The 11,998-nt window shown below is 45.6% G+C and overlaps 1 protein-coding gene across 1 annotated transcript; it reads left to right on the forward strand.

Moving 5' to 3' along the window:
* Nucleotides 1–4,400: 4,400 nt before the first annotated feature.
* On the forward strand, nt 4,401–6,112 carry LOC123068174 (uncharacterized). Its single transcript, XM_044490655.1, has 2 exons — nt 4,401–4,548; nt 4,733–6,112. The coding sequence occupies exon 2, from the start codon at nt 4,738–4,740 to the stop codon at nt 5,854–5,856; it is 1,119 nt and encodes a 372-aa protein (XP_044346590.1). The 5' UTR covers nt 4,401–4,548; nt 4,733–4,737; the 3' UTR covers nt 5,857–6,112.
* The last annotated feature ends 5,886 nt before the right edge of the window (nt 6,113–11,998 follow it).

The following is an 11,998-nucleotide window of genomic DNA, read 5'->3' on the forward strand; positions in this document are numbered from 1 at the left end:
CATATTGTGCACTAGTAACCAGTAACATAAGATGGCACCAACCAAAACAACACAACTAGTGAAGGAATGTGCTGGAGGGACATTCTTTAGTAAGAATGTCAGCAACAATAGCAGCATCACTCTTTGGTTCTCCACCTTTTGGTACCTCTTGTTCCATAGCACTTTCCATGTCAGCCTGACATTTAAAGAAAGATGTACACATGAGCAGAGTACTATGTCCATCAATATATTGTAGTTGGTTCTGAATGACTAGGAAACTTTATAAGAAAACTATTCAAGAATAGATTTCCTAGTAGCAGCAATTTAAGAAGATAACATCATAATACTAATACAACACCTGACATTTAAAAAAAAGAATGACTAGGAAACTTTAAAAGAAAACTATTCAAGAATAGATTTCCTAGTAGCAGCAATTTAAGAAGATAACATCATAATACTAATACAACACATGACATTTAAAAAAAGATGGGAAAATCTATACTTCACACGACGCACACCAGCGTCTCATGTGGCGGCTACCGCACGCGGCTAGCTACAGCGCGGTGCACTGTTTTCTCAATACAGACTAGCAGTGATTGCTACATGGGCTGGACAACACATGCTTTTGTATATCCAGACTACATGCTACTAATTAAATAGTAGTTATTTGAAAACTTTGTAGCAGACAAGCAGAACAAATCTTGCTAATTATTTTTTGGCAAGTTACTGTTAGCTACATGAAATAAGCATGGCACAAGGTTTACTAAACAGGTGAGAATGCGAAACAAACCATTGTTGAAATTTAAATCGAGCACGTAGCTTAAATGGGAACATGGAGCAGAGAAGAACTTAGTACGTTTTAGGAGCGCATATGTTGTTTCTTTAGTACAGTATACAGTATCAAATAAACTGCCGTAAGTCCTAGACATTTCATTTAGATCATATATGAAATGACACGAGTTTCTCCGTTCTAAAAGCTGGGAAGATAGATGCTTCAGGCAATCACTAGACAATTAATCAAAGAGCATACAACGCCCTCTCTTAATTACCAGTGTCCAACGACAAAGCAATGCCTGCTGGACTACTATAGCAACTGAAATTGCCTGTATACTATCACATTTCCAATACCAAAAATGAATGTGCAATGCGATTAGGAAAGGGAAAATAGCAGCCATGCAACAGAGGACCGGGACAAACAAAAAAACTATAATAAAACAGGAATCATATACTATACTACTTTGAACGAATCATCTCTATCAGATCCGTCGAGCAGAAATCATATAAGGAAATCATGTGTAACAAGGATGAGGTAAACAAGCCACATCAACACATTAGAGAATACTAGAAACTTACTATCGCTTGAGTTGTCCCCTCCACTTGGAGTGGACGACGATCTGGTTGCTAAGCGTCTTCCTGGTTGTGCCCTTGTAGAGAGGGTAATGGCAGGCATGGCCACGGACATAGCCATTAGCTGCACCCACGACCCCTCGACGCTCTCACCGTCCGGAGAGGAGGTGCCTTCCATATGGGCTCCTTCAGGTCTAAGAGAGCAAGAGCGAGGTGGGGGTTAGTAAGCATCAAGGATGCTGCTGTTCTTGGTCAAGCTAAGTAAAAAATCAAGGGCATGACAGATTCAAGTCAAAAAATTAACATGTATACATCTTGTGCAAACTATCATCATTTATTAAAAAATACAAAAAAAATATGCAAACAGCTGTACAATGGTTAAGTGCTCATACTTATATCATATCAAGCAATGGCATTTAGCAACAGTAAGGATCACCTACACTATTGACATATCATGAATACTTAATCCTCAAGATGCAGAACGCTTATTTACAGTAGTTTGGGTTTTAAAATGTTTCATCTTGAAGCATCACACTAGCAAATGATAGGAAAGATCACAGGAACAGCACTACCCTGATCAAGTACACTACAAGCATCAAAAAAGTCAAACAAGCTTATTGCGCATTTTCTTTCAGCGTGAGACACAATAAGCATAAGTAACCACTAGGAAAATGAATTCTATCTACAGGCCCTATTATCAGCAACAAGAACATTAGGCGATGAAGAATATAATTCCAATGCAATCTGTTAGCCAAACACACCATGCCACCCCAACCATCTGACGATCCAATAAAATGTCTAGAAAATTCTTTAACATTTTTAAATACATGATCAACTTTTTCCACACACATTGTATATTTTTTGTACATATGGTAATAATTTTCTTTATATACATGTAAGATTTTCAAATGCTTGGTTAACATTTTTTCAAATGTTTTATGTGAAGTTTGTTTTTCAATATATATATATATATATATAGAATAATTGGAAGTATAAATAATAAACAAAAGTAAAAAATAATGAACGAACAAAAAACAGACCAAAAAACGAGCCGCGGGCCAGTAGTTGGCCCACTCGGCAGACGAAAAATATAAAAGAAAAAAGGTGCCCTTGTCCCACCAAGGCCCAAGCCCACTCGACACTACCCATTAAATAGGTTACGGGCGAGAATGTACCAGTGTCTTTGTTACGGTGTGGTGGTTTGTCTCCTTAGTGAAACTCGACTGGTAGCTAATTCGAATCACGCGGTGTGGTTTCTTTTTTGCTTTATTCACCTTTGTAGGACGAGTCTTTTTTTTCTTTGAGAGTGGCGTTTTGGATCTTAGATGTAGATACACCTATTATAAATATGTAAAGAAAAAATCACATGTGTACATCTGAACATCCTATGTTCGCACACAAAATTTCGATGAACAAGGGCATTTTTGTTGCATGTGTAAAAAAGATTAAAAATGGCTTGTGAATAGCTGTAATCAAGCATCAAAAATTATCTTTTTTATAGAAAACAAAAAAATGTCATTTTTAATCGAAACTTGGTGCGCACACATATAGTGTCCGGATTTACACGCGGGATTTTTTCTTGATTTTTTTAACTTTTTAAAATATATATTTAGACAATGGGTGCATATACACCTATGAACCAAGGTGAATTTTCGCCTTTTTCTGCTTTATTCACCTTTGTGGGACGAGTCCCACATGTCATTTGTACTGTGTTAGTTGGCCCCGTCTGTAAATATAGACCCAGTTTAGTCAACAAGTCAATCTATGGACGAACTGACACTACAACCGACACATAAGCCAAAATGACACGACACATAGGTAAAATTGATGATGTGGACGTCCAGTCATCCATGTTACAACACCATGACCATCTGGATTGGTCGTAATCAGCTAGAAATAAGGCTATCGACCACTGTTGTCTGCTTATGACCATTTTGTGTAAGGCAATTACGACCTTTTTGACCAAAATAGTCACTATGGTTTATGGTTTCGACTCTCCTAAACAGGCCACGACCAATTGGATCAAAATGGTCATAGATTTATGACGATTTCTTCCACGGTCACTGCCAGAAGGTCACAATTGAGCATATTTCTTGTAGTGGATGCTCTAAGGTGGCATTCCAAAGATTTCCACCAATGAATATTTTGCTTTGAGGATCATCACACAAAGATGTTTTCTTGATAATGTTGGCCAACCAAAATTTTAGCTAGCCAATGTTTTGATGAGGCAACTATTATTTTTTTCTGTTTTCCATACATTAAAAAATCATGGGAACTTGTTCACTATGACCATATAGGGTTTCCCTGCCTCTCATCGCCGCCGTCGCTGGTCCGCCTCATCTCCTATGGTCCTTAGACAGTGGAGGCGCGATGGATCCCAGCCCTTGCCAGCAGGAGGGCTCTGTTTTCCGTTTTAGGTGTTTTTTTGAGTTCTGTTAGGGTTTGTGCCATGTTCAAGAAGACGGGGCAGCGACAACTTTTTGAAGATGGAATAAGATTCTCCCCGCCAAGCCCCCGTCCCGGTCATGCTTCAAGCATCGTCGTAGGGCGTGTGGAGGTGTGTCTCACGTACGACAGATCTCATGGGATCCGGTCGGTGTTTGTCCTTGGTGGATCCGCCTGCATCCGGTATTTTTTCGTCGACGTCTGTGTCTCTACAGGTTGGATCCTTTCTATCTAACATTTCTGTTCATCGGCGGTGGTTGCTATTTTGTTGCGCTGGTCCTATGGGGCCTAAGCACGACGACTTTTTGATTGTCTACTGCAACAATGTTTGTTCGGCTCTGATGAGAAAGGAGCGATGATAGAGGCATGTCTTTGCCTTGCTCAAGTGATTATAGTTGTTGCAAGGTGGTCTGATGTAAATTTTCTTCTAGTGTTCTTTACCGGTTGATGAATGCATCAGAAGACCATGTTCACAATTTACTTAGCAAAATAAAATTTTGTAGGTGCTCTTCTAGTATAGGGGGTATTCAGTCAAAGTGCAACTCCTCTCTCCACGGATTCCAACCAAGCTAGGCACTAGGCTGCGCACCTGAAAAGGCTACGCAGCTCGTCGTCCAGTCCCATCGACCGCTGCAACACAGCGTGCCGCCCATCCTCCTCCTTTACTGCGCTGCGCACGACAGCATTGCCAAGGCTCCTTCTTCCCCAGCTTCGCCAACAGCGCCTTCTTCCCCGCTTTCAGATCGCCGCCGGCCGGCCGCCAGAGTCTGCCCCAAGGTAAATCCTCTTGGTTCTTCCCCGCTTTCAAATCCATTCCTTTCTCTCCTCTTAATCCGGTTTATTTAACAGATCTCTTGCGCCCAGTCTGCTATTATTATCTTTTCTTTTATCACAATCGTCATGCGTTGTAAGTACTAGTAGTAATGTCTGCTTGTCCCTATCTTTTCCGCGAGAGGAGCAGCCAGCATGCCGGACACCATGCTGGAGGACCTGCCCGAGTGGCTCGTCGTCGACGAGATCCTGGTCCGGCTGCCACCCAAGGACGTGCTCCGCTGCCGCGCCGTCCGCAAGTCGTGGTGCGGCGCCACTTCCACCGACAAGTCCATCCTGGACAACCACCGCCGCCAGCCGTCGCTCCCCATCGTCGAACACGACGAGGGCATCTCCTGCCTCGCCGCCACCAGAGCTCAGAAGATACTACGGCCCATCGTCCGGTACAGTCCCGATCCAGTTTCCAACATCGCTTTCTGTGATGGCCTCCTCATCCTGTCGCGGCAGTCCAGCTTCTACATCTGCAACCCGGCCACCCGCAAGTGCGCTCCCCTGCCGCGTCCTCCGCTGCGGCCAGGATTCAGGGCCCCCAACGTCGTCGCCTTCTACCAGCACGACGCATCCCCCCGAGAGTACCGGGTGCTTTGGGTTTTCTCGGCACACATGGCGAGGCGCACCAGGTACTTCGTCCTCCCGGTGGGATCGGACCAGCCAAGATGCATCCAATGGCCGACAGTTTTACAGAGTTATCCCGCTTCCTGTGACCTCCCACCAGTCCACCATCGTGGTGCCCTGCACTGGGAACTGAGCCTCGGCATAACGGTGTTGGACACCGTAACCGAGACATTCCGGCACATGAACCACGGCGGCGTTTTTTCACTGTTCGATCTTGGTGGCGACCTTGCTTTGCGCCACACGTCCGGTGACTGCCTCACTCAGAACATTTGGGTGCTGCAGGACTATGACGCCGAGACGTGGGCATTTCGATACCGGATTGACCTGCGAGCGATGGAGGTGTCGCCGCCGCTTCCGCTTGATTTCGCGGACGCTTATTTCGCCCCTATGATGGCTGTGATCAACGAGCGTGAGCTGTTGATCCAGCATGGTGGTGACCGCCTGTTGCATTGTGACATCGAGAGTCTGTTTTTAGGAAATGTGGAAAGCCAAGACCATGAAAGCAGCTTGAATCGGTTTGCAAACAGTTTGTCACTCACTATGCATCGCCTCCAAGAGAGCATGATTTCGCTTCCGTTGTTTGAGATGCAAGAAGAAGATGCCATGAACAAGGAGCCTCCGTTCATCATAGTTCTGTAAGATGCGGCGCTCCATCTTACTGCTTTGGACTCCTGGTTTGATTGATGTTGTGCCCCTGGACTATCCTATCCCATATGAGCCATGTCTTTTGTTCTTTGTTACCATTTCGCACTACTAATAGTAGAGCTGAACAATTTGGACGGAGGAAGTAGGGCTTGTGCTATCAACATTTGGTACTTGTTATTATTCTATCTTGAACATCATGTTTATGTTGTGAACAATGGAGCTTCTATGCTTTAGAATTATTCTTCTATTATCCCCTGTTTATGTTAACTGTGATTTGGTGCTCAGCGTAGTTTTGTGTCTGATTGTTCACTACAATGGCAAGTAATTAGGTCACTACCACTGTCTTGTGTCTGATTGCTACTTCAATACAGCTATTGTTGAAAAGGTTAGCCAGAACTTTGTTGCACTGGCTTTCAGCATTTCGGATAAAAGAGCTTGGCTGCTATTTTTATGTCCAGGATTTGGTATTTTTTGTAGAAATACTCCCTCCGTCCCGAAAAACATGTCGCAACGGTATTTTTGTGAAAAAGTCCTTCAGGTTTATCCGACCGAACCCGCGGTCCAATCGTCTCCTCCGCCAGCTCGCTCAGTTCCACTAGCTCCCCCGCAACACCGGCGACCTCGCGTAGCTCAAGCACACCGCCCCGCCGCGCGGATCCACCTCTATCCCGTGCAGCTCCACCGCTCCCCCGCGCAGCTCCCCCGCTCCCCTTTCCCGCATCCCTAAATTTCCAAGCTTTCCCCATCCCCTTCCGGAAAATCGGCGCTTGCTGCCCGTCGATTCTCCACTACCACCACCAATCCCAGCCACCGTCGAGAGGGGAGAGCAGGAGGAGGAAAAGGTCACTGGCGCCGGCAAGATAGGGCAGAGCAGGAGGAGAAAAAGGGACCAGATGAGTGGCAGCGGGTGGTGGCGCTGCACGGCACGGTCAATGGAGAGGCGTCTGCGGCGGAGCTCGTCGGCGTTGCGTATGCCAGGGTGTAGAAGCCGACCAACGTTCCGCCGCCTCGTCTCCTGGAGCGGGCGGCCACAACTACAAGGGCGCCTCCGCATCCGCCGTGCTGGCCTGCCTAGCTGGCGGCAACAGCTGGCACCAGGACGACGATGGCGGTGAAATTGAGGAATTGCAGGAGGTCAGCCGTCCACATCCCTCCTCTGTTGGTGAAGCATCATGGAGTAATCCTGTTAATTTATCTGCTGCTGTTTGTGGTCCAACTCCTGTTAATTTTACTTCAGAAAGAATTCCAATCCATCTGTTGCTATTTGTTGTGTGTATATACTGTTAATTGATCTCCAGATTGTGGAGCTGTAAGGAATATCGTGGACTAATCCTGTTAATTGATCATGTGTGATTGTCTCCGTGAGTAGTCCTGTTAATTGTCCCTGTGTACTGTCTAATTGTTCATGCAACATCATGGATTTTTATGACCTGAACTTATCATGTTGAATAAAATTAATGGAGAAGGGATTCATTCTTCTTCAGACCTTGTTTGTTTCTTTCTGCTTGAATGCATGGTGTACAGTACAAGTTCATGAACAAGGGACCTTTTTTTTGCAATTGCAAACTCTGAATGCTCAAGTCTGGAAGTGTTTACAAATTCAGAGAGTTCACATGACTACTGGTCAAATAATTCAGTGTAAACCTAGTCTGAAACTAGTAGAGCTCTTGGTGATATACAAATTCAGTGTAAATAGAAATCTGCGACATGACTACTGATCATGTATGCAAGATGTTGCTACTGGATGAGCACAATAACTACTCAGTAGATTTTGATTAAAAGTTTGACACCTGATCATGTATGCAAGATGTTTCTACTGGATGCATGGATGCATGACTGGGACATGACTACTCGGTAGATTATGTACTCCAAGTAGACAAGATCATCTAAGTTAGACCAAATTGTGAGATTCAAATAAATTCAAATTAATCCAAAGGCCTTGACTAAATTATTCAGATTAATTTAAACAATTCAAATAAATCTAAATAAATCCAAATAATTCCAAATAAATTAAAAAATCAAATAAATATATTCTTTGGATTGATGATCAAAGTTCAAAGAATTAGCCTGAATGCACATTGATGATCCCAGAGAATGAGCCGTTCAAATCAGCTAGGCTTTGAACTTTGATGATTTTTTTTAGTTCAAAGCACTTTGTGTACTCCACAAATTTCAGTAAACTTTCCTACACTGGACACTGTAAACTTTCAGTACACAAAATTCAGTTATCTTTTCAATAGGAAAATTTATGTAACAAATCTCAGAAGCTTGCATTTTCCTACTCTTGTTGGCAATAGTCATTATCAGTTTACTGTCCATTTTAGCCTAGCCTTCAGTTATCTTTTCACCCATTTTCTGTCCATTCAGTTATATTTTCAATAGGAAAATCTCTGTAACAAATTACAGTTTATTGTCATTATCAGTTTACTGTCCATTTTTGTTTTGATTTCAAAAAGTTGCCCATTAGTCACATTTTTGTCCATTGGCTATCATATTGTAGTAGTGAAAATGGGTGCAGTTCCTTGCCTCAAGTGGAACATCGACATAACTTGACAGTATATTGGTGTTTCCTAATTTTAATCTTGTTTTCTAGTTCTAATTTCAAATACAGATCAGACTGTATTGTGCATATCTACATCTTGGAAAACATGTTCTAATTTAGTTTCTGAAATTTACAGTATTGGTCATCCTAAGTGAAACATGTTATGATGTTCAGTTTGCTCATGTTTTAAAACGTCATAAAATCGTTGTACCTGAAGAGCAGAGGCACCGGGCAAGTTTGATCTTTGATCTGATGTAAAAAAAAGTTTGATCTTTGATCTTGCTACAGATACTGCTGATACAGGGGCGGAGCCAGGATTTGACGATAGGGGGGGCGAAGAAGACATCGAACATATAATATATTTTTTCCTGACAATGACCATACATAGAGGAAAACGAGATAACATTGCTGCTACAGAAGATACTGCTCCTACAGAAGATACTGCTCCTACAGATACTTCTGCTACAGATGATAGTCCTCTGTGTTGATCAATTGATCTGCGGCTGATACTCTGCTTAACTGATCTCTTGATCTGTAGGTGAGAAGTAGAGGATCTACTGCTGGGCGAGCAGTGAGGTGCTGGGCGTGGAGGAGGAGAAGCGCCTGGGCTTGGAGGAGGAGCGGTGCCTAGTCGTGGAGAGGAGGTGCTGGGCATGGAGGACTAGAACAGGCGGCCGGAGCTTAGGCGTGGGCGGGGGAAAGTCCAGGGACCGTCGATTTGGTGGGCGTCGGCGGGGATGGGCGGCGGAAATTACCGGTGACCATCGCTCAGGTGGGCAGCAGGGGAGCTCCGGCGACAGCTCGAGCAGGGGAGCAGCAGCACGAGCCTGGCGGAACAGGATAAGCAGGAGGATGAGCTTGAGGTCCAGGCGCGCTCGGGAGCTTGAGGAGGACGAGATCCACCGGATCTTGATGGCGGGAGCTTGAGGAGGACGAGATCCACCGGATCTTGGTGGCGCATGTCTTGTGCGGCAGCGGCGGAGGGGATCACGGCGGGAGTGGATTACGGCAGCTTAGGTCCTGGGAGGCGGTGGCGCAGGTACTGGGCGGCGGAGGAGAAGGTACCGGGCGGCGGAGGAGCTGGCCCTGGGCGGCGCAGGCGGCGAATCGGTCGACGACGGCCTTGGCCCGATGCACGGGAGCTAGATCGGGCGGAGGAAGAAGGAAGGACTTGTTTGTAAAACATTCGAAGATACAAGGGGTTTTTGTGCAAAATTTACATTACACTATGCTTGCGACATGTTTTTCGGGATGGAGGGAGTAGGTTACAAGATGTGCTATCTTAACCATCATGCTGTGGTCTGTTGGAAGGCTGGTGATTGTCTATTTATGCTGCCATTGGCTAGTGTTATTTTACTGTAATATATGCTTGTCTCTTTTGCTTTTATTGTCTGTGGGTTTATCCATTTACTGCTGGCGGTTGGCCGGCTCATACGCTGTTCTTTGTCTGTTCTACTCAAAATGAGGAGCTGGACATGACCTATCGTTGCCGCATCTAACCCAAGTGAGCTATGTCTTCTGTTCTTTCTTCTTCCTATTTCGTAGTAGAACTGAACAATTTCGATGGCGGAAGTAGCGCTTATGCTTCTTGGTATGCTATCTTGAACACCATGTTAATGTTATGAAGAATCAATGGAGCATATATGCTTCAGAACTGTTCTACTGTTTTCCCCTGCTTACTTTCAGTTTTGCATTTGCTTTTTTTTTAGGGTAAGCATCTACTTTATTTAAGCAAAGTCCGAGACTCCGTCCGCGATTACACTTAGAATACAATTCGGAGGCGACGACCGCCAAACCATACACACTCCATCACCTACAGCTAGTCTAGCTAGAGTGTGAGCAGCCTTATTTGCTGATCTTCTTCTCCAAGTAACCTTGCAATCCTGCCAGCAACACATTAGCGACTTGATGTCCTCCACAACAGTGCCCACCATCGAAAGGTTTCTCCTCGCGTCGTTGATCATGCACACGGCCTCTTTGCTATCCATCTCAACATGTAGCCTCTGAAAGTGAAGTTCCCGCCCAACCTGCAAAGCTTTCCGACATGCCATAAGCTCAGCCACTTCAGGTTTTGTCACTTGAGGAAAGAGATGAGCGAGGGCACCACGAAAGGCTCCTGCGTGGTCGCGAAAGACAACCCCGCCACCTCCATCACCCGAGCTCCTGCCCACCGCTCCGTCCACGTTCGCCTTGGTCCACCCTTGCTCCGGCGGACACCACTTGTCCACAGGAGGCGCTGAGGATGCCGAAGCTTCTTTGGCACCGCATTACTCCACTTGTCCATGAAGCGGGAGACCGAGGCAGCAACCTCAATCGCATCTTGGATCCAGACGCCATCCCTCGTAGCATTCCTAGCCAGCCAAAGACCATAAGCTCCCTGAAAAAACATCTCTTTCTGCTCCTCCTGCGCCTCGCCTATCCGGGACCAAAGACACCGTCCCAGTGCATGGTTTGATTCAATCTCCACAGGCGGGACCAAAGCATGAATGCTCCTTTTCTTAGCTAGTTCTTGCCAGAAAACCTTCGAGTGCAGACAGCCCCAGAAGCGGTGGAGAAGCGGTGGACCAGTGTCTCTTCCCTCCCACAAGCCGCGCAGAAAACACCCGGCTTAATGCACCGGCGATGCAACTCTGACCCAGTGTCCAGACCATTAGACGGGAGTCTCCATGCAGAATTTTAACTTTATTTGGGACATGGGTATTCCACAAAGCCAGCCAATTCCTGTGAGTGTGTACCGAGGACGAACCTTCTGGTCGGCCAGCTTTCGCACGCCGTAAACTCATAGCAAGGTGATAGGCAGAACGAACGTTGAACTCCCTAGATTTTGTAAAGTTCCAAGCTAGGAGATCATGAGCCCCATGCCCACACACCGGAATTTGCTTAATATCCTCAGCATCATCAGCAGAAAACATTGCATCAACAGTTCCATGATCCCAGCCATCACCACCTTCCGAGAGCAGGTCTGCCACCCTAGTGATTCCATCAGGAAGATTTGTCCTAGTGGCCGCATGGAACCCTTCCGAGGAATCCAGTTATCGTGGTGGGTTAAGATATCAGCCCCATCTCCAACACGCCAAACCAGCCCCTCTTTTAGCAAGTCATGTCCAAAGAGGATACTCCGAAAGGTGTATGATCCGTTCGAGGGGCACGTAGCCTGCATGATAGAGGAATCCTTATAGTACCATGCCCGCAGAAGCCTGGCGACGAGCGAGTCAGGCTCTTGCAAAAGCCTCCACGCTTGCTTAGCTAACAAAGCTTGGTTGAAAGCCTCAAAATTCCTGAAGCCCATGCCACCATCTCGTTTTGGAAGGCACATCTTATCCCATGCCACCCAATGAACCTTGTTCTCACCATGAGTTGACCCCCACCAGAAGTTAGAAGAGATCGTAGTCAGGTTCTGGCATATTTTATTTGAGAGTTGAAAACAACTCATGGTGAAAGTTGGAGTAGCTTGCAGCCCAGACTTCGCAAGAACTTCTTTGGCCGCCTTCGAGAGCCCTTGTCCTTTCCATCCCAAGACCTTGCCCCGAGCACTCTCCCTCACAGGCTTGAAAGTACCATCTTTTGATCTTCCCACCACAGTTGGTAGGCCCA

This window comes from Triticum aestivum, chromosome 3B (genome assembly GCF_018294505.1).
Source record: "Triticum aestivum cultivar Chinese Spring chromosome 3B, IWGSC CS RefSeq v2.1, whole genome shotgun sequence".
NCBI classification, from domain to species: Eukaryota; Viridiplantae; Streptophyta; class Magnoliopsida; order Poales; family Poaceae; genus Triticum; species Triticum aestivum.